We start from the raw sequence: 26,049 nt of genomic DNA, 5'->3' as shown, positions 1-26,049 counted from the left end.
CAGCTTATTCATTCTTCTTCCGAATCCACGAACTCTTGCATAAACAACCCAGTGATAGGACAGACAGCTAAGAAAGGGTACGAAATACACTTCAAAAACCTTCGTGCAGTCCTGTGAAGATGAGCAGGATTGCTGGAGTTCTTCGTCGTGCTTTTGGAATAGTACGCGAGCACGTCGGGACAGATACTGTGGGGAATAAATATTACATAATCCCAGAACAGAAGACATGGACAGGTAATTTAAGCCTCGTTAAGATAACATGTACGTTGTTACGGTTATTGTACTGTAGTTGAAAAATACAGTTATTCCAGCTATCTATTTTGTTTTGTAAATTAACCACTGCTTTCTTCTCAAATGTGTTGCTTGTTGTGGATATGACTTTACTTTTACCCTTTCACCCTTGTAGTATAGAAATCTCGCCACTAGATGGAGCCACTGTCTCAAGAACAACGTTCCCCTTTTTGAGTAATTTTACTAAGATTTGTCTGTATTTACAGCAGTTCACTGTACAGTTAACATTTAACTAATTTTAGATGGCAAAATGATGGCAGCTCCTCTGTCACTGGCCTTCAAAGCCGGAGGAGTCCTCCACTGATTACTTAGTCTGTGATGAGGATTTAGAAGGAGGTCATATATCCCTACTGAGACATGGCAGTGCTACAGTATGTTATGTTCAAGCCAAGCAGTAGAACTGTGTCATCAGGCTAATCCATGGTGGGATGCCAATGATTTCCTTCACACTGTCTCTGACTGTAAGATGCCCAGGTTTACTGTCAGTCCTCCATTTGTCCTGGCTGTCTTTAAGAGGAAGGAAGATGGAGAGGTGTACTGACTCACCGGCAAAGCACGTTTGTGACATCGGCTGCCTCTCTTAATTTGAGCAACACAGCCAATTTGTGTTTTGCTAGGCGTTAACAAGAAGGAGTTACTGACATAGATGACAAATGACAACAAAAACGCTTTTTGGAAATTTCCAAATGTGTCATATCCACACCTGCACATGCACTTGTTTAGGGGAAAATTTAGTAATGCACAGTTTGCGTACGTTCTGTATTTCCTAGTTTAACTCATTACCAGAATATGGGATCATTCCGCTTTCCTCCCTTTAGCACCTTAAATTTAAATTATTAAATTATCACCAGCAGGGTTACTACCCACACTGTAGGCCACAGGTCAGGGGTCACAAGTCAAAGAGAACAACCATTGCCTGCTTCAGACATACTGTTGGTTAACCAGCAATGGACATTTGGCTTATTATTAACAAAGGATTGTGCTTCTTGAAATTTGCCAGAATTATTATGCCTGAGCATGAGTTCACTCACATTCCACACACTTTATCTGTCTAGTATGGGAACTACACTACACAGCAGTAATCATGGAATAATCGTAACCCACCAAGGGATGGGAATGTATAAGATCTTATTGGTATCAATCCATTGTCAATTCTGTTTATTGGTGCAAATCTTTATCATTTCCCTTATTGATTCCTAACAAGTTTTATGTGTGGAAAAAGAGTCTCAACATAGTGTAGCTGTGTGGTGCTAATGTTAACACCTTAACATAGGATATGGTAACAGACGTGCTACTCTGCGGGGAAGCAGTGTCTCTCGTGTAGAAGGTCAAATACATAGAATTTATGGAATTTTAAATTATAATTTCACAGACATTAGCGGACTGTTGTCATATTTCTTCATGAAATAAAGCCATGACTCCTTCTCGTTGCAAGTTTTCAGCAGCTTAGATGCAAGAGTTGGATGTCATTGTTTTGCATTGCACAATTGTCAGAAAAGCATGTTTGCATCAGTAAACTAGGAGGCATACTACTCCATTGGATCATATGATTTGGAACCGGTTCTTATTTCCCATTCCTTATCAGACCTACAAATGCTTGTGTTTGTCGCCCTCTCTTGGTTCCCCATTATACAACTTTGGTAAAACCTTCAAATAGCCTGACCTGAATAATTATCATATAGTGTATATATTCAGTGGTACTTTTCTAAGAGGGTGAAACCATGCTGTTGTGTTTTTTGTTTTGTTGGAGAGGGACCAACCTCTGGCAGGTTGCAGGCCGGGTTTCTTTCTGACTGAACTTGACTTTGTGCTTCACCTTTTCTCAGCAGTTTGTAGAGAAACTTGCACCCACCTCGTATTTATAATTCATTACAAGGCTGCTCCTCCACCCCTGGCTGTCAGACTATTCAAATGAGACATCACAGAAACCCATTTTCTAGCACGCTACAGGCTACCGTACTCACTGCCCAATCACAATGACTGACACTGTATAGAGGCTAGTTGGCCTGAAGAAAAACTGGTTCCCGAACAAACACACTCATTAATGCCAGATACACACACATACGCATACACAAATTCACAATACACAAATAGAAATATATGGCACATACATTTCTTCTTTTTTTTTCTACCACTCACCCCGTCCAGCCTTGTGGAAATAAAGCATATGCATTATTCAGCCCATATGTCTTGCTAAAGTGGGCTCTTTTTGATCTTAAACTGATAGGCCAAGCGTGGGCTCAGGGCCTTGAGGCATGGACCGCAGGGCTTTCCACTGCAGCACATGAGCAGTGGTTGAAGTAGGTGAGGAGTTTCTTTCCTCTTCCTCTCTATCTCTCTCAACTCTACCTCTACTTCTTCTACTATTCATTTGTCCATCCCTAGCGTTCAGTCAATCCCTCTCTACCTTTTATCCATGCTTTGCTGCTCCCATTTTCTACCTCTTTCAATCTGTTAACTTTAGAAAACTGGGGCGTAAGCAATTCTGTGCATATGAGAACGTTAATGGCTGCTAAGATGGAAAAAAAAAAAGGAAGCAACTTCTTGCTTTTATGTGACTTTGCCCTATCTGATCTAAACTATCCAAATTTCTCCTAAGGTTGACCCCTCTATTTGCCTCCAGTTCGTCCTTCCTTCCTTTGCCCCTCCCCATCATTGCTGCCTCTCTATTTTCCTCCTTTGAAGCTAGTCCCGTGAAGATTTCTATTCACAACATTAGAGTAGTTCAGCAGTGTGGAGGGCTAGACCCAGCAGAGCTGCTTTCTAGCCCCTCTCCTCAGATGCTGCTGCACATCAAAATGAAAAGGCCTGAGTTTGAAGTACACGCCTAGAGAGGGAGAATGTCCGTCTCTGTCTTTAGAAAAGGTCTAGCTAAAGAGGTCTACTCTTTGCTGCTGCCCCATAGAGAGAGAACTATGCTATAGGCTGTAGAACCCCAGTGATTGTTGTCTATGGCAGGGCTACAAGAGGAAGCCACTGGCAATCTGGCCACTGGTCTTTAGAAGGTCTTTGCCTTGGTGTTTGCTCCATAGAGCTGAATAGAGAATCTATATTCTTCTATCTTTCTCTGTGCGTCGGTCCCCCAGGCCCAGCTCTGCCTCACACTGCATGGGGCGTCATGTCATGCTGCCCAGATGAAAGCAAAGCATTCTGCGGATGGGCTCATTCGTCTTCAGCAGTGGGCCTGCAGCTTTGACGCCTGCTTTCCCTCCCTTTATTTAGGAAGAGAGGCGCACTGACATTATCGGCTGCTGCAGGCACATTTGAAAATAATTGCCTGTATGATTGCTATTTTTCTTACCTCTTTGAGGAGGTGTAGCCTTTGTCTTGGAATCAATGGCTGCTCAATACTGGACAGGGAAAGGCAGTTTCCTTTCATGTCTCGGTGAAAAGGATGTATTTTTAGCGCTATTCATTTTAGCAGTGTGTGCCATGCAGTTTTAATCTATTGGTCCTCTCTCCACTGTGTGGAGAATGGAAGGGATTCAGAGGTTCTTCAGAGGTGTGCCACGCTGTTGCAGAGAAAAGATGCATTGACTTGTCGTCCTATCACTATCCCTCTCTCTTTGTCTATTATTTATTTGATTCCCCAGCTCTGTTCTATGAAGTGAAAAACTGAAAAGGCCTCAGTTCTGCTATTTCAGGATGGGTGACTCTGGGGACTGTGTGTGTGTGTGTGTGTGTGTGTGTGTGTGTGTGTGTGTGTGTGTGTGTGTGTGTGTGTGTGTGTGTGTGTGTGTGTGTGTGTGTGTGTGTGTGTGTGTGTGTGTGTGTGTGTGTGTGTGTGTGTGTGTGTGTGTGTGTGTGTGTGTGTGTGTGTGTGTGTGTGTGTGTGTGTGTGTGTGTGTGTGTGTGTGTGTGTGTGTGTGCGCGCTTTGTATTTTCAAAAAGGGGGGAAAAATTCTGCTATTGTGTGTTTTCTCTCCACTTCATGCCCAAACACACTTAACACAACAACAGATGGCTGTGTGTCATCAGAGCGTTGATTCAAGCCGCATATTTCCATGAAAAGAGTCACAGCGGAGAGAGACGAGGGTCCAAATGGCTGTTTATTCTGCCACAAGTCATCCCCAGGGTATGATGAAGGAAGGTCTATCCTACAGTAGGACACCAAGTCAGTGGAACGGCGATGTCCAGAGCTGCTACAGTAAATCATGTTAATTGATCAGCAGCTTTACAATGCATGGGGTTTAAATGAAGGTTGTTTAATCATTATAGGGAAACCAAGTGGGTTTAGCTCATCTTGCTTTATACTATTTGCCAAGTGTGTAATTGTACGTGTTTGCGGTGGAACATCATTGAGTGGCTTAACTACTTCATTAAAAAGGCATTTGAAAAGATAGATGCTGGAAATGAGAAACAGGCCTATTTATTTCTTATGGTAGAGCATGACAAACAGGCCTTACTCCAGTATCAATAGTTGGAGCATCTTGCAGGTCTGCTAAACACTTCATATGTATGGTAGACCTGTATACATTTCGTAGTCCACCTGTCTCACATCTCATTTTATATGAATGGGATATGAGCAGTCTATGCCAACAGAATGCAGACAACAAATTAATCCAATTACCGGTACTTTTTTCCATTTGGCGTGCATGTGATTCACTGTCCAGTGCATTCATGTCTCTCTGGTCAGATGGCCAGCAAGATGTTTTGACACCTCTGGGCTCCTTGTCTGTCTCACTGACAGACAGACCGACACAAAGCAGACAGCTTCTGGAGCCTGCCGCTGCTTATTCAATTCAGAATATTTTAATAAAGCAGACAGGCAGAGAGAAATAAGGCTAGGAGTAAGGGAGGAAAGATAAGGCCGAGGGAGATTCACAGAGGGTGGGGAAAAAAAGGTGGGGTATAGAAAGTGAGTGACAAAGAACAAGGGGGATGCTGACATATGGGGTGAAATTATAGAGTGGGGGAAGAATGGAGAGAGTGAAAGTGAAAGGAGGGTTTCTGACAGAAAGAGGGTGAAATAAGTGGGTGGAACAGGCAGACAAATAGAGGGGGAGAGAGGGAAGGTGGAGGTAGGTTAATGGAGGAAGAGAGAGGGGGAACTGAAGGTGCAATGGAAGGAAAAGGAAGGGGGTTGGATGAGAGTGATGGAGGTGAATAGAAAGGGGTGGACAGCTTGGTGTATGGACATCGTATGGGCCTCAGAGGAGCTGGGAAGGAAGGAGGGGGGGTCCACACCGCTTCACAGCCTCACAAAGGACGCTGACTTCCTGGCTCGCCACGGCCCTTTTCTATAACCCATCGGACAGGGAAGAGACTTCAAGAGGATGGGTGGTCTTAAGTGGCAGGGGGTAAAGTATCCCTTCACCCTCAAGTACGCCTGCGTTTTGTTAAAAGTAACACACAGGGGAAATCAGAGTATTCTTTTCAGCATGTTATTACTTTTTATATGAATTATTCTCCTCTGTTCTGCTGTGAGTTGCTCAAGCCTCAGTGGGATCGACAGCAACAGGGACAAACAGAATAAGGGCTGAATAAGAAAAAATGAGCAGCAGCAGCAGGCCTACTTTACGCCTATAAGCTCCTCCTTTCACCAGAACTGATGCAAAACAACGGCTGGCCTTTTCCCTCTAAACCTCATCCTGCGTCGCTAGGCTCAGGGCTAATGGGTAACCATGGTTACAGGCCTCACACATCCCCTCCATTTTTTTTCCAGGGAAAGAGATTGGAGGAAGAGAGAGAGAGAGAGAGAGAGGGTGTCGGTATTGGTACCTGGTTGTATCACTGATCCTTATCGGATCACTCCATCTTCATAAAGCTGTCCATTACCATGCAGGTATTGGATCCCCATCCCTCTCCAGCACACAGCTCAGCTGGAGAGGAATAAACTAGGCACAAACCAGGCTGCCCTAAAGCTTGTTTTTTTGTACACCACAGTGTCAGGCCTAAAACTCACGGCTTTACCTTGCACATAGACTGAGAAGGCTGCTCTTTCTGCTGTTGTTTGAGAGGGAGAGCCGGAGTTGCGAGTGGGAGATTTTGTCTGCATTGCAATCAGTTCAGGAACAAGCGTTTTACAGGATAGACGTCGGCGTTGATGATGAGGAGCGTGAGATCTAGGTCCACCAGTCGGAGTTTATTCTGTTTTGTTTTTAGAGCTTTCTATGGCTGGATGTTGCTTATTGAAGTGTGTTCCCATGACACCTGCTTCTGTAATCAAAGACAGGAGTGCAGCAGGAGAAAGGCACACAGTGAGAGAGATGGCACAATACGCCCACAATGACATTGTGGAGGTGAAAAACCTCTCAGGTCGCCTCCAGCAGCACTCACCTGGGAGTGTGTGCGCGTGCGTGCGTGTGCGTGTGTGTGTGTGTGTGTGTGTGTGTGTGTGTGAGAGAGAGAAGTCGATGGAGTTTATCGGGGTGTGTTCAGGGTTCAAAGAGCAACCCTCGGAGCGCGTCACGTCTTATTTTAACGAACAGGAAGGATAGGCGTATCTGCCTTTTGATTGGCTCCCGATCTGGCTGCCAAGGCAACCCCTCACCCATCCTGCCTCCCTGTCTCATCCTCCCTCCCTTCCTTCCTTTCCTCTCTTCCTCTCCCCTCCCTCCCCCCGGTTCCACAGCTAGGCTCACAGATGAGTCGCGCTCAGACAGGTGAGATGGCTCATGAATATTTATGCAGTGGGATTTCATTTCTCCTGCCGCTGGCCCCTCCCCCTCTCCAACGCAGTGCTGCGTTTGTCCTTCACGGTAAGAGGCAGCGTCCTCGCTCCTGTCCCTCAGGTTAATCTGCCTGCTCTCTTGTGTGTGTGTGTGTGTGTGTGTGTGTGTGTGTGTGTGTGTGTGTGTGTGTGTGTGTGTGTGTGTGTGTGTGTGTGTGTGTGTGTGTGTGTGTGTGTGTGTGTGTGTGTGTGTGTGTGTGTGTGTGTGTGTGTGTGTGTGTGTGTGTGTGTGTGTGTGTGTGTGTGTGTGTGTGTGTGTGTGTGTGTGTGTGTGTGTGTGTGTGTGTGTGTGTGTGTGTGTGTGTGAAGTAGGTTTCCCCTAGTGAGTGATGAGAAGGCAGACCTGTCACAAGAGGCCCGCTGGGATGGAGAGCTCCTAACACCTTTCTCTCTCTCTCTCTCTCTCTCTCTCGCTCTGTCTCTCTCTAAGGTCTAAAACTGTGAAGCAGAAAGAAAGCTTGCACCCAATTTACTGACTGTCTGTGTCAGGGATCCTAAATGAAGCTATATTAAGGACTATATAATTCAGTTGGTCAATCATGAGAAAAATGAAGTATTGACTGTTAATAATCAACTGATCTTGACTGGTATTGTTCAAGTAAAATTGCCTGCAAAAACATTTACTGGTTAAATCTTCTGTGTGGAGAGTTTATTGCATTTGTCCATATAAGTATAATTAATTGAATACCTCACTCGATTTTCAAACTTTTAAGACGCACAAAGAATTAAACTTTGTTGTGTGATGTCACATATTTGTGATTTCAAGCCAAATAAATATGACTTGACGTTTTTCATTATTTTTGTCATTTAGTTTAAAAAATAATATATAAATGGTTGGGTGTCTGTAGGGTTTATTTTCCTATCTTTTTTTTGTTGTATTCTGTGTTATTTTGTGATTTGTTATAACATTTACTAGAGCTACAGCTTTTAAATATAAAGGGTTTATTGCTTTCCCCCATTTTATATCACTGTAAAAGATTTCGCTTGTTTTGTTGACTGTTGGTCTAACAAAGAAAGCAATTTTAAAGACATCCCTGGGCTCTGTTTTATTATTGGAAAAGTATAAAGGACTCAGTTAAAAACGAAGTCTATAGATTAATTAGTAATGACAGTGATTGTTAGTTGTAGGCAGTTCCCTTAGCTGAGAAATCACTATGCAAACAATGCGCCAGGCCAATTCTGTTATGCTACTTTACGCGAACAGTAAGCCTATACACAATAATTGCATTCTATAATAAACCCAATGTCCAAAAGTAAGGTTCTAGATTTAATATTTCACCCTCACATACTTTTTTACTTATTTCTTGTATCAGCTCCTGCGAGGTAATACGATTTGGAACAAGTGGTGTGTTTCTTTTGAACTTTTCTAGTATATATTTGTAAAAAGGTACAGTATATAGCCTTGGTGTGTTTTTCTGCGGTTGTCCCAGCTCAGAGATTACCTAAAGAGTGAGATTCACCCCAATCAGACTGACAAGCCTCCTCCCAATGTGTATGTGGTGGGAGGATCAGCCGTGTTTCATAAATATATGTACATACTGTATTTGTCATTTAAATCCAAGGATAAAGGCTGTGGTGGAAGGGGTTTAGTCATGCTGCAAAAGCAACAAGACAAGGGGAGAGCCTTGAGATGCAACCTAGCGGAGAGAGATTGAGACGGAGGAAAAAGTGGGTGCCTCTTTTTATGCTTATTAGTTAAGCATTAGCTGTAGTTAAGCACATTGCTTGTGGGGACTGTATCATAATTGTACCATTTCAGTCTGCTGCCACCCACACCAATGCAAAATATGGATAGGATCTGTTTATAATTAGCATACCTGTTAAATGTATTTGTTAGTATTGCCTAGAGAATGCAACCTTTTGTTTGCTGGCAGTTGTTTTTGTTCTGCTATCATGGGGGATTTCTAGAAAACTGTTTCTCAGAAGACATTTTAAGGCATACATGTAAACAAATGTGAGGATCACAGAATGTGTTTTACGCATTGCTGGGCCAGCTTTGCGGATAGGATGAGAGAATGCAGTGTTTTGTCAGACCTGGATATCAGAAAACTAAAGCTGCAGAGCTGGAGCCTGTGAGGCCCTATAGTGACAATCTAGTGGGAACCAACGCAGATCCAAAGCAATACTAGCCTAATTAGCTGACCTGATTACTACAGTATATAGGCTGGATAAAGTATGGGAAGGAACCATCCTCATAATTACAGAACAGTACATGCATGACAAATGTTTTTGTCTTCACTGGAAGAAAACAGATACACTTTTATTAAGAAGGGACAAACAAACAGCCTTCCGTATACACACTAAGCCACTTTCGAGTGCTATCATTCATCCATCCCTGTGCCATAGCTATCTGTTATGGCTGAAGTAAACATTAAGGCCATCAGTCTGCAGTGTGCACGGAGGTGGTTGCCTCCATTTGTCCATGTCCAGTCAGCTGCAGAGAAACGGTGATGGAATCCTGACAGATTGTCTGTGTTTTGGAGCGTGTTGTTTTCCTTGCCCATCCATTTCTCTTCTCCTAGCCATGTTTGCCATGCCTCATCACTCTCTCTCTCTCTCTCTCTCTCTCTCTCTCTCTCTCTCTCTCTCTCTCTCTCTCTCTCTCTCTCTCTCTCTCTCTCTCTCTCTCTCTCTCTCTCTCTCTCTCTCTCTCTCTCTCTCTCTCTCTCTCTCTCTCTCTCTCTCTCTCTCTCTCTCTATCTCTCTCTCTCTCTCTCTCTCTCTCTCCTTGCCTCATCATTTCTCAGAGGCATGAGATCAAGGGATGGACATCCGGCTACCTGCGAGGAGAAAACTATGGAATCACTTATTAGTGAATGCTGTATAAAGCTCCGTAGCACCACACAAAGACACAACGCAACCGGCTCTTTTTAATTTTCTCGCACCCACTTATTCTGTCTCTATCTCTCTATCCCCCTACCCGCATCTACCTCCGTCTCCATGTCATTGTGTGCCAGCCAAACTTGTCTAATCAGCAGATTCAACCAAAATAATTGGCGGTGGCCTTGCTGCTAGCGAGCGTCGTGCTGTATACAGATAGGGAAAGGAGCACTTAATATTCCATGCAGCTTGTGCCTCCCCTGTTCTCTGTGATATCTGACCTCTTTTGTCTCCTGCTCGGCTTGATGTTGATTTTGGAGGGCATTGTTAGCCAGAGCACTGTGATTGGAAGAGCTTGTGAGTGAGTGGGGCTGTGGTTGGTTGGGTTAAAGGGAGGCTGATTTGCATAAAGGCTTAGCCCAGATTTGGAGCCACTCAGCGAGATCTGAGGAGAAGGGCCCGAGGGCCACGAGGTAATCATCCATGGCCTGTCACAGTGCTGTCATCCCTCTGTGTATTTGTGTGTCTGTGCGTCTGTCTGTATTTGTGTGTGTGTGTGTCTGTGCGAGCAGGAGACTGAGAGCATTGTGTCTGCGCCTCTTTGTGTTTATTTGTATTCCTTTGCGTTTTTATGCATCATTGTTGAGCATCTCTAGCTCACACCTGCTCCCTCTTGCTGTCTTTTTCCTAACTCTTTTTTTTGTGGTTTCCCAGGAAGGCTCGTCCGTGCCAAGCGGTTAGTAGTGGCAGCCAATCCGACAGAATATGAATATATAGAAGGCAGCATACCGATGGAGTGGGACGGTAAGTCTGGACCAGAGTTACACGCTTTAACTATCACTAACATGGATAAATGACAATGTTAACAAGAGAGCTACCCAGCAGAGTACAAAAAAGTGTTGCACAAATAAAATGGAATAACAAATTCATGGCTGCATCTATTGGGGCCTAGACTAATCCATTGATTTTCCTTTTTTTTCATACTGCGAGATGGGGGTTGGGAAAAACGTATTCATGAGTTTATCAAAGACGCCTTCTGCTGGTGTTATACAACCGTATCATAAAATAGTATTTCAAATTTCTTACAACTGGATACAAACTGTTCCCTCTGTCTCAGACTGGCTTTATCCACCTTAAACCCCTCATCCTGCTTCGCCCCATCCCTCATGCATTTTCATCAGGATGCAAATAAGAAAGGGATAAAAGAGGCCCAGAATCCCTGTGCTAGCTGGAGGAAGAGTTAGAAAATCTCTCTCTCCCGCTCTCTCTCTTTCTGGCTCCCTTTAACCTGCTCTGCTGTGCAGCCAGCTCAGCCAAAATAGAGCGCCTTAAAAAGAAAAAAGGATGACAGACAGACAGACAGACACAGATCTACTCAGGAGGAGAAGGAAGGACAGAGGAACTGATGGAGAATGACAGAGTGTGTACTTTCAAATTCAAAGATCAGAGTAGATTCACACTGTCTCTACTGAGACACTGTACTCAGCGGCCCTACTCTGCCTAGACTAAAGCAGTATTAGTGTTTTGAGTTTATCATGTGTATAACCACTATCATTCTGCATGTTTCCCTATAGTTCGCTGAGTAAAATGAAACAAAACAAAGTGAAAACCCTGGATTCATTTTCCCAACTAGCTCGGTTAGTCAGTTTTTGCACAGACCTACTGTAGTGCCCTGACACTCAGTGATGCTATAGCTGCAGCCTTTGAATATGACTGCAGGTTTTGTTTGTGCAGCGTATGTTTGTGTGGGTGTTTTCACTCTTCTTTTTTTCCCTTTCTCTCTCCTTCTCCTCCTCCAGCTTGGATCCGAGGCAGACGGAAGGAGCCCCCCTCCATCGAGGTATGCCCCCCCTCCCCAAAGCCTTCCCACTGTGCTGATGGTTGGACTCTGGAGGGATGGTTACAGGGGAGGGAAAGAAGCATGCAAAGGCTTTGATTTGTTTTATCTTACAGTTTCGAACAGAATCCAGGAACTTTGGGGGACAGGTGTTAAAATAAACAGCAGCTGAAGTGTATTGATGGCGGAGAGCAAAGACAGCCTCTGAACAAGGGGCTCACTGACACCATGTCCTAGTTTACTTTCTTTTTTCCAGCAAAAGCCTCCATCTCAGCTTTTTGTGTTTTATTTCTGGCAGTCTCCGAGATGGGAATGGTGAAGGAGTGCAGTTTTTCCCCTCGTGTACCTCTCACTGGGTTTATTGCTCTTTAAATGTGAGAATGCTGGAAATTATTTGGCTGGCGAAATGTGGGTATATAGGAAATCCCTTGGAAGGCCAATACCAAGGCACTCTTTCTATCTCTCTGTCCTCTCTCTCTGCCAGTGGCCAATGCCATCCCCTGCCTCTATTGCCAGAACATTCTCTTCCAATTTTCTGCCTTGCGTCTGCCCAATAGCTGCCATCGACAGCTGGACAGTGTTGATGTGGCCAAGGCTTCACTCCCAGCACATTACCCTACCCCTTGTCACGCTCCCTCTCTTCCCGGTCCAAGCCGACATAAATTGATTGGATTAAATCCTGTCATTAACAGGCTGGAAAAGCAGCTCAGTATGTTTGTCTCCCTCCCCAAAGCGGGGCTTTTTGGCCAACGCTCTCCCCTCTCTTTTCCAGTCTTTCAGTTCTGCCAACACACAACAGCATTATGCCCAGTCCTCCCTTCCTTTTTGGCTTCTCATGCTAGGGAGAGGCTAACATCACTGGACACTAGCTGTGGCTCAAGTGGCTAACTATTCCACTGGTGGACTATGTTCATGCTCTTAATTGTTTCCATGAGCTTGAATGGTTGTTTATATTGCAAATGCCTCCTGTCACGTCAGTTTACCAAGCCATTCCAAGCACTACATTTTTAACCAGGGTTTATTGGACCAATATAGGTTAACTGAACACACTTGTTCTTTTTCTAGCAAATGTCCTACTTCATACTCCAAAGATACACACATTTGTTCCTGGAAGCTGCCCAGTTCAACTTTGTGTCTCTTCTACTTTTGACTAGGAAGCGGTTGACTTTTTGTGCCTGTTTTCTCTAAGACAAGCAGAGGTAGTTGATTAAGGAAGGGGAATTATCACTGGTTCAGTTTTGCAGGACAGTTTGGAAGTTCCAATAAGTAATCTTTTTGTCACACTCTATTTTCTCAAATCTTCTGGAAACTGCAACCTCAACATTTCAAACTCCACAAACCTTGGTAGATGATGAATGGTAAGGGTGGGTGATATAGCTGTCCCTTTAATTTACCTTGGTAGTCATAGTGGGCAGTGTTGTAAATAATGTGCATGGCTGCCTTATTTAAAAATCAGGAAATATGTTTGTTTTTCTACTGACTGAACTCAGGGTACAAGAATTCAAATCCTTCAAAAAAAGGCCTTAGAAAGTATGATAAGTGTTGAATCGTGAATATTTTTGTCTTGCCTGCCATAGACCGTAACATTAGTTATATATTTGTTGCGGGCTGTTGGAAGACTTTATACATCTATAAACTACAAGTGGGTTTGATAGTTGATAGCATGTGCAGGAGGAGGAGGAGTGGCATTTCAGTGCTTGTACCATTGATTCTTAGTGGGAAAGTGTTGATTTCAGCAAAAAACCTAAATTAATGCATTTTTAATCAGTTAATCCATCAATCAATCTGCTTACCTGGGCCCAGGTTGCATGTATTGATTATGTTGTGAGGAATTATTTTTATTTATAGCAGGGAAGTACCGTACTGACAAAAATGTGCTATGAATGTCAATAAATGAATTTACTTAATCGATAATTCTAGGCCACACCATCCTTTCTGGTTTTTCATCATTCTTTAAGCGGTGTTGCCATTAGGAAATAATTAAATTGCATTCTATGATGTATTAAAATGTATTAAAATGTGTTACATTGAATTTGGTAAACACTGCGAGACTCTAAATATGCATGTATGTCCACCTGTGTATTTTATAGGAGCTACAGAAGAATCAGTCTTACAGGGAGAGCATCAAACTGAAGGCCAAGGAGGTGGAGGAGAGAGATTTGGCTCTACAGGCCAAAGAATATGAAGAAGGTCTGGTGGCGATTCCTGCAAAGACTGTGGCCAAGGGCCATGCATCCACCACCAGCTTCGGCAAGGAGGACATCAGCGAAGACCCCACCAGCTCTGCAAACACGTTCCAGCCTGGCTCCTGGTTGCCCAAACCCAAGAAATAGACTGAGACATCCACATACACTGAAACCGCTGTACAATGTAATACAATCCAGTAGAAAAGCCCTGCAATAAATACTACCCATGTGAAACTTTAAACTTTAATGTTAGAAGCACCTTTTAATAAAATTCAATCAAAATCAACACCACAAACTATGATCTTCAGAAGGAAGTATTTATTTCAAGGCTGTTTTATTGGACTGAATGCGTTATACAATTTTCTGTTTTTCTTGTCCCTCAGTGTATATTGTGTATATATACTGTATACTATCTATATATATATATATATATATGTATATATACATATACTGTATATATAAATACACACATACACACGACAATACGCATCCCTCATCTTCATGCTGAGCATAAGTGACCAGTTTTTAATATAGCTGAAATATCTGTTAATAAAGCAAAGATATACTGGAAGGGTTGTACTTCCAGTAGTGAACTATAAATACACTGCATCATGTGTAAAAGAGTATAAATATCTAATAAATTGTGACCGTTTTAATGACATCAATACTGACTCCTTACCACAGAGATATTAAATGTTTTGAACTCAAGCTGATCAGAAGAACATAAAAGAACACAGAATACTTGTGCAGTAATATCTTTCAGAGAGCAACATTCGACACTGTAAAAATGAAAAATATTACTCGTTAAGGGAGCATGTGGAAGAGCGTAACACATGATGTTGCCGTTCACTGAATACTGCTAGTTTGTCATGGAGGTGGCGTCTGCTGCTTGTACATCACAAGTCAAAAGAATGAATAATGTTACAGCATATTGATCTCCAGGAAGAGTTCTTTCATTTCCGGTCAGAGTGCATGTTGGCCACAGAGTTGCTGAAGAAAGTTCAGCAAGGCTTACAAAAAACAAAGCAAATAATGAACAGGGATGCTGCAGTTGAGAACATGGTCTCGCCCTACTCAATATGATTGTTGAAATGCTCTCACTGAAACCAAGGAGGATACGATTTAAAGAGAAAGAGGAGGGATATGAATGGAATACATTTTGGATACTAATAAATGCATTATTTAAAAGACTACCAAATATATTTGCAAATAGAGATAAGTTAAGACTAAGTCTGTAAAACACAATATAATTGTCCGCATAACAATAAGATCTGCCCAAAACAATCCTATTTCACTCTGTTTAAGTCTATGTTTCATACTGCACCCACCCCTAACCAACTACACTCCTGTAGGAGTGGGACCTTGCAGATGCATCAACTTCTAAAGACAACAGGCTACTCCCCATTTGTGAGTCATTTGAATAGGTTTATTAATAGTCCTTTCTGTCAATCTGTAAATAAAAGTCTAATTAAGAAATCTGGTTTTAAGTGTTAGAATAAAACATTATAGGGTGAATAAGTTTTGTCTGACCTAAAAGCACTTGTGATATTTGTTTCCAGTCCAATAAAGAGGAAAATAGATTTTTTTTTGAACAACCATGAAAACTTTATTGATTAGAAAGTAGTATTTGGGATAGTTGGAAAAAGTTCCAGTATGCTCATTAAATCGTCAATTCATCAGAACATGGATGCTAACAATGGAATGCAAGGTGTTGCAACAGCTGCACAATATTATCAGCGGACTCCTGTATAACGGCATCATACAGATGACCACTGTGCTCTTGCTGACCAAAGTCCCACTGGGACAAGCCTCCTTCGGGCAGTACTGTCTGTCTCAGCACTGTTAGGCCTGTGGGGCCAGTCTCCTACCCCGGATATGAGGCGTAGTGGCCCTGTGCTGACAGTAGGGCTGGGACAACGAAGGGCACCGTGTCATTATTTGGATTAAGGAGGGCTGTGAGCGTGGTGGTTGCTCCTCCTTTTTTATGCCCTCTTTCTACCCACAGGCTCAGTCTTTCTTGGTCCTCTTGGCCTTGGCTATGTTTTCCTGACGTTTCTGCTTTTTCTTCTGTTCCCGGTCACGTGCCTCAATCATCTTGGCCAGTTTCCAGGACAGTAGTGCACTGGCAATGAAGAGAGGTGTGAGAGCCAGTATGACAGTGGTGAGGAAACCGTAGGGGTCTTTGGCAGCCCATTCCACCACATACTCTGCCCATGCCCGAACGTCAATCATCCTGGTCAGCAATGATGGGGCTCAATCAAACCTGACAAATGGTACCAGGAGAGAATGAGGTATGTGAATAGCCAGCGTATGATATGTAGAGAAAAAAAGTATACAACAATAACCAATGGACCTGCAACCAATATGATATTGAGTGGGCTTGTGTGTGTTGTGAATACAATTACTTTAATATATAGTAAGAAACTGTTTACAGACAAAACAACCACATTTTGCGGAAACAGAAAGACAGACACATTTAATAGAAAACGTATCACCAACAATTCTTATTGTTTAAGTCATTTATTAGGGAAAAATAACAGTTGCTTGCTCAAACCTCTCAAATTTAAGGCTTGGCATCTCTTCTCTCTTTTGTATCATTGTCAGTTAAATATATTGGGGGCTGCTGGTTGCACAAAAAAGCAAGTTGACAAAGCTTCACTGGGTTCTCCAAAACTGTAGTTAGTCCTAGCCTTAAACGATATAACTTACTGGATAATCATCAAATTGCATACTTAACAAGTAACGATACTTTCTAAAATTAATGCAAGCAAAAAAATACTAAAAAATCCAATATTTTGGGGCTTCCTGGTGGGCCAATTGTTAAGGCAAATATCAGATGACCACAATATTTTATACTGCCCTCTCATGTCCCTTGTTTCCTGACATTTACTTTATCTCATCTAAAGCCATTTTCACATATGAACCCTGGACAATGTCAGGAGAACCAGGTCTGGAATTTCTCTTTCACACGTGCAGCACACAACAGAGATTATTTGTGTCAGATGCGTTGGGTAAAGTGGAAGGAGGTAAGACATGAAGCGGATTACACTGCGCCAACTGAGCCAGATCTTAATTTGGTCATTAACCATTAAATCTCTTGGCATTCCTTGAATTTGTCTGATGATTTCAGCGTCAGCCCTTACTACCAGAAGTTCCTGTATCTCGTCGTCTCTCCAGTAAGACATTCTCATTGCCGTCTTTGTGTAAATCACCCACCCGATTCGTTTTCTACTTCTATCTGAGTCACCGAAACCTAATCAACGTGCCAATTTAGTCTCTATGAAAACCCTTGAGAATGAGCGGCTGTATTCACATACGGGCGCTCACTCTGAGGTTGAAGGGTCACTGTAATAGGGAGCTGTTTGATGCCCAGTCTGACTGACTTGGGCCTTTGCGTTCTTGCATTCAGCCCCGCCTGGCAATGTCTATATCATTTCAAGTTTGCAGTGCCTGTGTGAAAGGGGATTTACAGAGGCAAACATGGACCCAAAAAACTTTCAAACACACCCAGAGATACTAACGGAATAGCTTTATAGTAATATTATTATACAGTAGTTAACAGTACGGCAAAATCTTACAGTTGAACTTGACACAGATAATATTATCTCAGGTTATATATCCACAATTAACACTGACATTTAGCAGAATTTCCTGTTTTAAACACAACTATTTGTTTAAAATTGCTCAGTTGGTGCTCGTTAAATTGGTGGTGGGTCAACTGTGGTGCAGGAGGTAGAGCAGCTGTGCTTTAAACCACAAAGTTGGAGGTCCGATCCTCTGCTCCCTGTCTACATGTTGAAGTGTCCTTGAGCAAGACACTGCCCCCTGAATTGCTCACTGGGCGCTTTTCAGCTGCCCACCTTTTCCTTAGGATGGATTAAAAGCAGAAGTTAAATTCCACTGCATTGAACTAACGTTATGTCACCACTGATTGATAAAGTTCTTTAGTTTTAAAATTGCTCAATTGATGCTCAGTTGATGCTCAGTAAATTGTGCTGCATGTTTATTACATTGCCGCAAGTACATACATACATTATACGAAATAAATGTCTATCGTTATATGGTAACAAGTCCAATTAAATGGTAACAAAGCAGGTGATTATAGTTACACAGAAAACGGTAATTGACCTTGTTACGGCGACTGGCAACAGTTTGATTTTTTGTTTGTTTTTTTAACTGTCGACAGTTAGCTGTAATGTAAAAGTGAGCTCACTCGGCTAACACAGAAAGCGTAACGTTACATTGCAGTTTGCAAAATGGGACACCATAGGCCATCGATAGAGCAATGTTAACCACTGGCATCGGTGTCATGACAAATAGAGTCATGCTTTGGTCCAAATAAAGCCATTCAATGTAACTGTTACTTGTTGAGCGCTCTGATCAAACAGTCCCTCATCAAACTGCTAATGACCACCGGGGCTAAATTAACTAGCATCAACCCGAGTCAAGTTAACTGTATTCCGAAAACACTTGCAACATGTTAACTCTGGCTACATCCTCATTAAAACAGCGGGTTAATGTGACACCTTGTATGCTACCAGGGTGAATGGTTCTGAAAATCAAACCTGAGATGCGGATGAGAGATTTACATATCTACTAGCGTTAGCAACGCTAAGCCACTCAGCCGCCCATCCATAACGGCCCAACTTTAAGGAGCAAGAGCAATGACTCTCGGCGAAACGGCGCAAAAACCATGCATGTTAAAGACGACGGGACAAATATTTTACATTTTCATATTGGTTACTGGTGGTAAAAATCGAACTAGACACAAATTAAACTTACCAATGTGCAGAAATTTTGTTTATATCCACGATAGTAAGTACCAGTCCCTCCCTGTTCCGGGAAACGTAACGTTAACTGACGTGGCCCCTGCTGCTGGCTCGTGATTGGCGTGACCCGTTCAGTGGAAAGATGGGAAATGTAGTCCTTTAGCATTAGAAACTGGATTTATAATTAGAAATACACGATAAAAATGAATCAGTTGGCTAGTTATTATTTATATTCATTTATTTGATCTATTAATTTATTATTATTACGTCTTTGTCTCTTTATTGCCTTTTTACCTTAGTATCTGTTAATTTCATTTTTATTAATTATTTGCTGTTTTTACTGCTGGTTAAAAGTGTCCTAGCGATTGTCTTGCCTTGTTGATGTGTATATATGTATATGTTTATGGATTTCTGTGTGCTTTTGCCTTTTCTCTTGCTGTCAAAGCACTCTGTTAACGTTTGTTCTTAAAGGTGCTATATAAATAAAGTTATTATTATTCATATTGTTATTCATATTACTCATATTATCATTATTTTTATTATTAATGCAGTGCTTTGGGTTTAATATTTAATATTGTATAATATTACATTTGCATACAATTTGTTTTACTACAGTGGTACAGACGAGTGAAACAAGGCAGCAGTTATATACAGAATTTGGACCAATACTGTAACAACACCTTTTTAATATATATATATATATATTGTTATTGTTCTTCAATTTAGGAGGCTTAATGTGAGTTCAAAGAACTTTGAAACTGTGAGCCATTGAAATCAATACATTGGAGATCATTTTATTTATTTAGTGAATTTCAGATAGGCCTTAATTCAATTAAATATCTGTGAGTGAGTGAATTGATGTGTTTGATATATTAGGATTCGTTTTGATAATAAAAGGAGAGCAGACCTGTGACCAGATACAGATTAACAATACAATATAGAATCAGAAGAAATACAGCGGTTGAAACTTCTAGTCATGCGCGGACCTACTCTGTATGAAGAATAAAGCAAACGATAAGGCAATAACTGTGTAAAAAAAAAAGAAGCAAAAGGCTCACTAGCCCTCTGGGAAAGATGACTAACATAACAAAGAAAGACCTGCTGGTTTTTTGAACTTCCTGTGGGGAAGTATTGAAACCAAATCAGGTTAGGCCACATCTGCTCTGTCCATACGGCATGGATCACTTTCAGAGCAGTTCAAAGGCCAGCCTTTTAGACCTACTCACAGAGGAAGGAGAGGGGCAGCTGGGAACACATGCAGAGGACAAACACATTGCAAACACACTTTCTTGGTTGGCCAACATAGTTTTGGCCAAGTTGTATAGACAATTAAAAAAACCCACTTTTTTGTTATATGCTTATAATTATTAGCTTATGCTACATGTCTCACCAGGCTGGGAGAACCAGGGGGTGGGTATGCAGCCGCACACTAAACCCCTGACGACTATTTTACTCCTACAGAAGTGGGCCCCCTTTTCATGCTATGGAACTAGGATTATCAACAGACAGGAAGGAGGACCATAAAATAACTGCACCACAATTTATAGGCTAGTTAACCAGCTCCACTAGCGGTGTATGTGTCATAATGATTACAAGAAAACCCACAGTCTGGTCAGACCTTGAGGAATTTCCGACATCCTTTGATTCTAACTTTTTCTGTTGCAAGTTGATCAACTCAACTGGAGTGGCTGAAGAGTAGAAAACATAACTTTTCTTTCTTTAAAATTGTAATGTACCAATGCATGATATACCCTGATGACATCGCTGGGGTTATTTTCAGACTTATGGTACGTGTCCACAGGGGCATTTTTGGAAGTGGGAGGGCGCCCCACTTCCCAACATTTGATGCTCGATGGGCTTGGCTGTTATTAGCTTCTCTTCAATGACCACTAACAATCAAAGAAAACATACTACACCCTCCACCAGAATACAGTGCGCGGCTTACATAGCCAATGATGGCCCCTGTGGACATGTAGGCCTACCCTTAGTCTCTACTGGGCGCACTCACACTGTCCGTCCGTACCGTGCCCCAGGCTTTAGGGTACTTGCGGCAAGCGTGCAGCAGCTAGGCGCAGTACGGTTGCACTCACACTGGTCAAACAAACTAGGCTTTACCCGTAAAACCTGTTTGGGCACAGTACAGATGGACAGTGTGAGTGCTGGCTAGGGCTGGGTAGCTTCCTCCTCTTATGACGGTTATGCCGATCCCAAAGTGTAAAATCTATGGATCTCTGCTTTAAAATAAGTAAATGTGTGTGTGTGTGTGTGTGTGTGTGAGTGAGAGTGCGAGAGAGAGAGAGAGAGAGAGAGAGAGAGAGAGAGAGAGAGAGAGAGAGAGAGAGAGAGAGAGAGAGAGAGAGAGAGAGAGAGAGAGAGAGAGAGTGTTTGTAAGAAAGTGTCCATATAGGCTGCAGCATAGGAAACCAAACAGCCAAACATCTGACCGAAATGACTGATTAATGGCTACAGAGGACAAGCATGTCCAGCTCCATATCTTTATGTTCCTCCTCCCACGCCCTTTCTGTCTCTGACAGCTGAGAGTCCTTTGGACTTAAGCCTCGAAAACATCACGTTGTTATTGAAGAAGCTAGAGCCCGGGGTGGTAGGCAGGCTCCAAAGGAAAAAGTCAGTTTTCTTGCCCCCTTTTACCCCTGTGGGAAACTGCGAGACCGCCCCTGGATTAAGACCCCGCCTTTAAACTCAAATAAGAAGGAAACTTCAAAGGCAGTCGGCCGCCGGGGCTCCGCCCTCGTGCTCCCGAACGGCTTCACAAAGGATTTGCCGACGTTCGGGAATTCCGCCTCCAGTTCCTTTTATAGCGCCACTCGTGCGCTGGCAGCGCTCCAGGATCCCGCCCATCGCGGTTACTTTGACAACACAAAGGACTTCACGGAACTCGCGGGCACCGCCTCCCTTTCCAAATAAGGGCAGTCTATCCATGTACGGCAAACAATCGGTGCGAGATTGCCCTTTTCTCTTCCTTATCCCGTTTATATGATCGGAGAGGAACTGCGCTTCAGGTTGGAAGCGGTGCGATCATGGCCGAGCGAGTCCAGCAGCCCCCAGCCAAGCGGCTCTGCTGCAGGCCCGGCTACAACCCGGCATGCAGGCAGGGGCAGCGGGCTGGAGGAGTCCTGTGTGGCGGCGCAGGGTCCGCTCCAGGAGGGTCGGGGAATGGAAAAACGCACAACCCCGAGTCGTTGCTCGACATCGCGGCACGCAGAGTCGCGGAGAAGTGGCCGTTCCAGAGGGTGGAGGAGCGGTTCGAGAGGATCCCGGAACCCGTCCAGCGGAGGATCGTATACTGGTCATTCCCGAGAAGCGAGAAGGAGATATGTATGTATTCCTCTTTCAACGCCGGAGGAGAGGAAAGTGGAACTAGCGGGGACAATAATGACGAGACCCAGCTGCCTTTCCTACGGGGTGTCACTCTGCTAGAGGGTGGCTGGGTGGACAACGTATTGCAAGTCGGTGAGTGGACTATAACGTTACAGAAATGCAGGAAAACCACCTACAGTAAACAAAACATCTAACTCACACTGTTTGCCTTTTTCTGTGGAACCATGCCAGACTTTTAAAGGGCTTGTGTTTGCCTTCCATAGCCTTGTGTATAATAAACAATGCAGGGTATTTCCACACCAGTCTACCCTATAGCCTAGCTGTGTGTGTGTGTGTGTGTGTGTGTGTGTGTGTGTGTGTGTGTGTGTGTGTGTGTGTGTGTGTGTGTGTGTGTGTGTGTGTGTGTGTGTGTGTGTGTGTGTGTGTGTGTGTGTGTGTGTGTGTGTGTGTGTGTGTGTGTGTGTGTGTGAGAATAGCCCATTTTCAGATTAGCCCGTAATAGTAGCCCACTTCTCCTTGTTTTTACCCACTGAGCTGCGCGCATTGAATTGCCCACAGCCATCCCAATTGGAAGCTTAGCACTTTGTTCCTATTTTTATGTCTTTCCAGCTCTCCATGCCCCCACCAATGGGTACGCGGACAAAAGCCCCCTATATCTTTTCACCGCTGGCTAAATAGACGATATTTAGAAAGGGTGGGAGGGACGGTGATTTAAAGCCACAGTGCTTCTATTTTGTTTGCCAAACACCTTTGTGAGACAGACTTTTCCGCTCTCTTCCAAATGTTCAGTTAAAGCCCAGGCTATATGCAACTGGTAAGGGAAAATATACATTTTTTTTTTTTTACATTTTTATACATTTGTGGTAAAGCTCGGAGTAAACAGAGGTGTAGGCTCAGCAACCCCCTGCTTCCCTGCCTGGCTGGCTGCCTTTGCCAGAGCCACAATATTTCACTGCAATCGTCAGTGCAATAGACTCAGCTGTCAATCCGACTCCCCACCCTTGGAAACGGTTCAGGATTCTAATCCCATTACCCTCCCCAGTTCATCTGAATCTTAATGCATTCTGCAAACAAGATTTTATGCATGATCTTCTTCCTCCTCCCTCCCTCACCCTCCCTCTATCTCTCTCCCTTGCTCCCTCTCTCACTTCTTGGCTTACTATCCCTCCAAAGAATCTGTGTGGAGATGGCTTCAGCTCTTGTGGGATCGGAGAATGTGCAGTGCACAATAGTAGCCATGGAGCAGGCAGACAGGCAGGCAGCTCTCCCTCCCTCTCTGGCCTGTTTACCAGATTCCCCAGCATTAGACTCATTTATGTGCTCTCTCTTTGGGGCTGAGCTAAACACCCAGCACAGGGTAAAATAGTGTAAGGCGTCATTGAGGGTGTGTGTGTGTGTGTGTGTGTGTGTGTGTGTGTGTGTGTGTGTGTGTGTGTGTGTGTGTGTGTGTGTGTGTGTGTGTGTGTGTGTGTGTGTGTGTGTGTGTGTGTGTGTGTGTGTGTGTGTGTGTGTGTGTGTGTGTGTGTGTGTGTGTGTGTGTGTGTGTGTGTGTGTGTGTGTGTGTGTGTATAGGGGAATGGGGTCATTTTATTTGGCCATGGCCGTGTGTGTGTGTGAGAGAGAAAGAGAGACAGGAGAAAAGATTATGTGCAGGGTTTGATAAACACAGAGGGGGATTGTGCATGCATCTGTGTGTGCATGTGTGTTTCTTCTTCTGCACGGGCTGTCAGTCTTATCCTGCATGCTCACAGAGAGTGGAGGATGACAGGCGAGTACACAGCAGGAGGAGGGCATTTTATGCTGATTGCAATTTTCACCCCAGAATTATTATTTTTTTGGCTGGGGAAAATAAAGCCACGGAAGAGAGAATGATAAATAAAAGATGCAATCTACTCCAGGGGACAGGCAGCCACTGGAGGATGAGGGCTTAAAAGCAGGGCAGTATGGGAGGGGGCTGACAGCCACATCACACACCACATGTATTGGACCATCAAACACATACAGTGGGACTGGCCTGGAAAAAAAGTGCAGGGTGGTTGTAAGGGTGGGTGTGTGTGGCTTTGTGTGGCTTCTAGTGTGTGTACTGTCAGTGGGATAGGATTCAGTGTTGATGATGAAAGACAGTAGAGCAATAGAATAGATGTGGAGGTTATTGTGTATGGGGGGGGGAAGCTAATATACTTGAATGGATCTGCTGTCGCTGTATTCCTTTCCTCACCCTCTCATCTCCTCCACCTCCCTCTCTCCCAAGTGAGCAGCTATAAAACTCTCCATATTTACTCCCCTAAGGCCAACTACCAGCCCCCAGTCTCCTGTGATTATTTATCTTTTTCTCAAAGACATTAATCACACGCTTTTTTCCTCCATCTCTTTCCATACATCAGCGGTGCTGAAGGAATGGATAGGGGGATGGCGTTTAAGGGGAAGAGCAATAGATCGGGTGATATCAAGAAAAAGAGAGGAAGCCTGGAGGGAAAAAGTGGATAGAAAATGCAAAAGAGGAAAGAGGCATTGAAATGCTGATTGCAAGAGAAGGGGATGTCTTAAAGTAAAGAATGAAGCACAGAGAATAGGAGAGAGTGAGATGGATGGGTTGTTCTTTCTCCCATGCAAGCTCATCTATTCCAGTGCCAGCCTTCGAGATAAATATTCATATATGAATGCAAGTGTTATCTAGCAGTCCACTGCTCATGCTGTTACAGAAGTGTTATAACAACCCGGCTTCAGCCCCCTTGCACTCTTTCTACTGTCGAATCAGTGATGAATTTGTCAGCTGCTGAACAGGTAGTCGAACACATACCTAAGCTCAACCTGTTTGAAAAGGCTCTCTGTGTAATAATACATTAAAAACTGCAGATATATGAGGAAATTTGCATTTTGCTTCGGAGAACAGTCCCATAACAACCGCTGTCTGTGATGAAAATTACATTGTCATGAGCTGATCACGGAAATATCAGTGAATCTCACCCGTGTGCCAAGTTAAAATGCTTTTTAGCTTGTCAATCATACTGTGCCGTGCCTTAACTGAGCATCATTTACCCGTATAGAAAACTTCCAGAGCTGCCTGTCCTGATCACAGCATCTGTTCTCCGGCCCCCTTGTGTAATTTAGACTCTGCAGCTCATCATGCTGGAAGGAAGGCTAGTATTATGGTGCCCCATCCTCTAATTATAGAATTCTAATCCTGTGGCTCTAACATGGCATGACAAAGCATGTTTGCACTTCATTACCCTCCTTCCTGTTTTAGTCCTCCAGTCTGGGTCAAGTTCATCCCCTCGTCTCTCATTCATATATGACACGTCCTATCCTGCTCCTCCCCCCTTTGACCCTTCATCCCCTTATTTCTAACTCCCACCCCTTCTGTCTGCCTCCAGGGCTTTGTGCCAGGAGGTAAATAAACCATAACCCCCACCATCACTACACACACATACACACACACACACACACACACACACACACACACACACACACACACACACACACACACACACACACACACACACACACACACACACACACACACACACACACACACACACACACACACACACACACACACACAACCTCACTCTTACTATCCTCTTACCGTAAGCTCCATGTCCCTATGGAGTGACATACTGATGCCTGGCATATGTCGCTCTCTGCAATGTAATTAGCGTAGGCTACATGCTACAGCCTATTTATCCAGCTCTCCTTGTTAGGCTAATTTTTCACATGAAGCTACATGTCATGTTATCATGCTGCTGCCCCAAATCTGAGTGATGAGGTTGTTGAGGCTGTTTGAAATTAAACCAGAATGAAAGCATTAATGCATATCCTGTAGCTTATTTTGGTGCATTTACCATGATGTTGTTGGACTAGCCTATAATATTTTGCCTTCCTTCTGCTTTAAAAATCACTGAATGTCCATGGCAGACATGCCTGTTTGAGTGTGAATGTCATCCTCCTCTGCTCCACCTATTTCAGAGACGTGTGTGTGTGTGTGCGTGCATGCGTGTGTGTGTGTCTTGTGCATGCTCATAACTCAGGTTAATTTGTTCACGCTCTGGAGAATCTTAATTAGGTTTCTGCGTCATCTACTCTCTCTATCACCCTCTTTTTATCATGATGTCAATGAAACAGTGAAATAACAAC

At 43.5% G+C, this 26,049-nt stretch overlaps 3 protein-coding genes across 3 annotated transcripts in view; 2 read left to right on the top strand and 1 right to left on the bottom strand.

The window, feature by feature from the left end:
• Positions 1 to 59: 59 nt before the first annotated feature.
• Positions 60 to 14,519, top strand: ndufaf2 (NADH:ubiquinone oxidoreductase complex assembly factor 2). The gene is made up of 4 exons (XM_083911777.1): positions 60 to 234; positions 10,499 to 10,588; positions 11,584 to 11,624; positions 13,712 to 14,519. The coding sequence occupies exons 1-4, from the start codon at positions 120 to 122 to the stop codon at positions 13,952 to 13,954; spliced, it is 489 nt and encodes a 162-aa protein (XP_083767903.1). The 5' UTR covers positions 60 to 119; the 3' UTR covers positions 13,955 to 14,519.
• Positions 14,520 to 15,256: 737 nt separating this feature from the next.
• smim15 (small integral membrane protein 15) lies at positions 15,257 to 18,680 on the bottom strand. Its single transcript, XM_083911981.1, has 2 exons — positions 18,590 to 18,680; positions 15,257 to 16,070 (listed from the first exon to the last, which is right to left on the bottom strand). The coding sequence occupies exon 2, from the start codon at positions 16,037 to 16,039 to the stop codon at positions 15,815 to 15,817; it is 225 nt and encodes a 74-aa protein (XP_083768107.1). The 5' UTR covers positions 16,040 to 16,070; positions 18,590 to 18,680; the 3' UTR covers positions 15,257 to 15,814.
• Positions 18,681 to 21,580: 2,900 nt separating this feature from the next.
• LOC310946711 (zinc finger SWIM domain-containing protein 6-like) overlaps positions 21,581 to 26,049 on the top strand; it is a 49,339-nt gene continuing 44,870 nt past the window's right edge. Inside the window, exon 1 of the mRNA XM_083913252.1 lies at positions 21,581 to 22,047. Within this exon, the coding sequence (XP_083769378.1) occupies positions 21,615 to 22,047 (433 nt within the window). The 5' untranslated portion in view covers positions 21,581 to 21,614. The remainder of the gene's footprint in view (positions 22,048 to 26,049) is intronic.

The sequence above is a fragment of the Echiichthys vipera genome (assembly GCF_963691815.1).
Source record: "Echiichthys vipera genome assembly, chromosome: 4".
NCBI lineage: Eukaryota > Metazoa > Chordata > Actinopteri > Perciformes > Trachinidae > Echiichthys > Echiichthys vipera.
This window is presented reverse-complemented; position numbering and strand designations above follow the sequence as displayed.

Excerpts from the sequence above, each read along its gene's own strand:
- ndufaf2 (XM_083911777.1), top strand. The coding sequence starts at position 120 with ATGAGCAGGATTGCTGGAGTTCTTCGTCGTGCTTTTGGAATAGTACGC. Across the intron at positions 10,589-11,583 it reads CATACCGATGGAGTGGGACG|CTTGGATCCGAGGCAGACGG; the intron begins GTAAGTCTGGAC and ends CTCCTCCTCCAG. Across the intron at positions 11,625-13,711 it reads AGGAGCCCCCCTCCATCGAG|GAGCTACAGAAGAATCAGTC; the intron begins GTATGCCCCCCC and ends TGTATTTTATAG.
- smim15 (XM_083911981.1), bottom strand. The coding sequence starts at position 16,039 with ATGATTGACGTTCGGGCATGGGCAGAGTATGTGGTGGAATGGGCTGCC.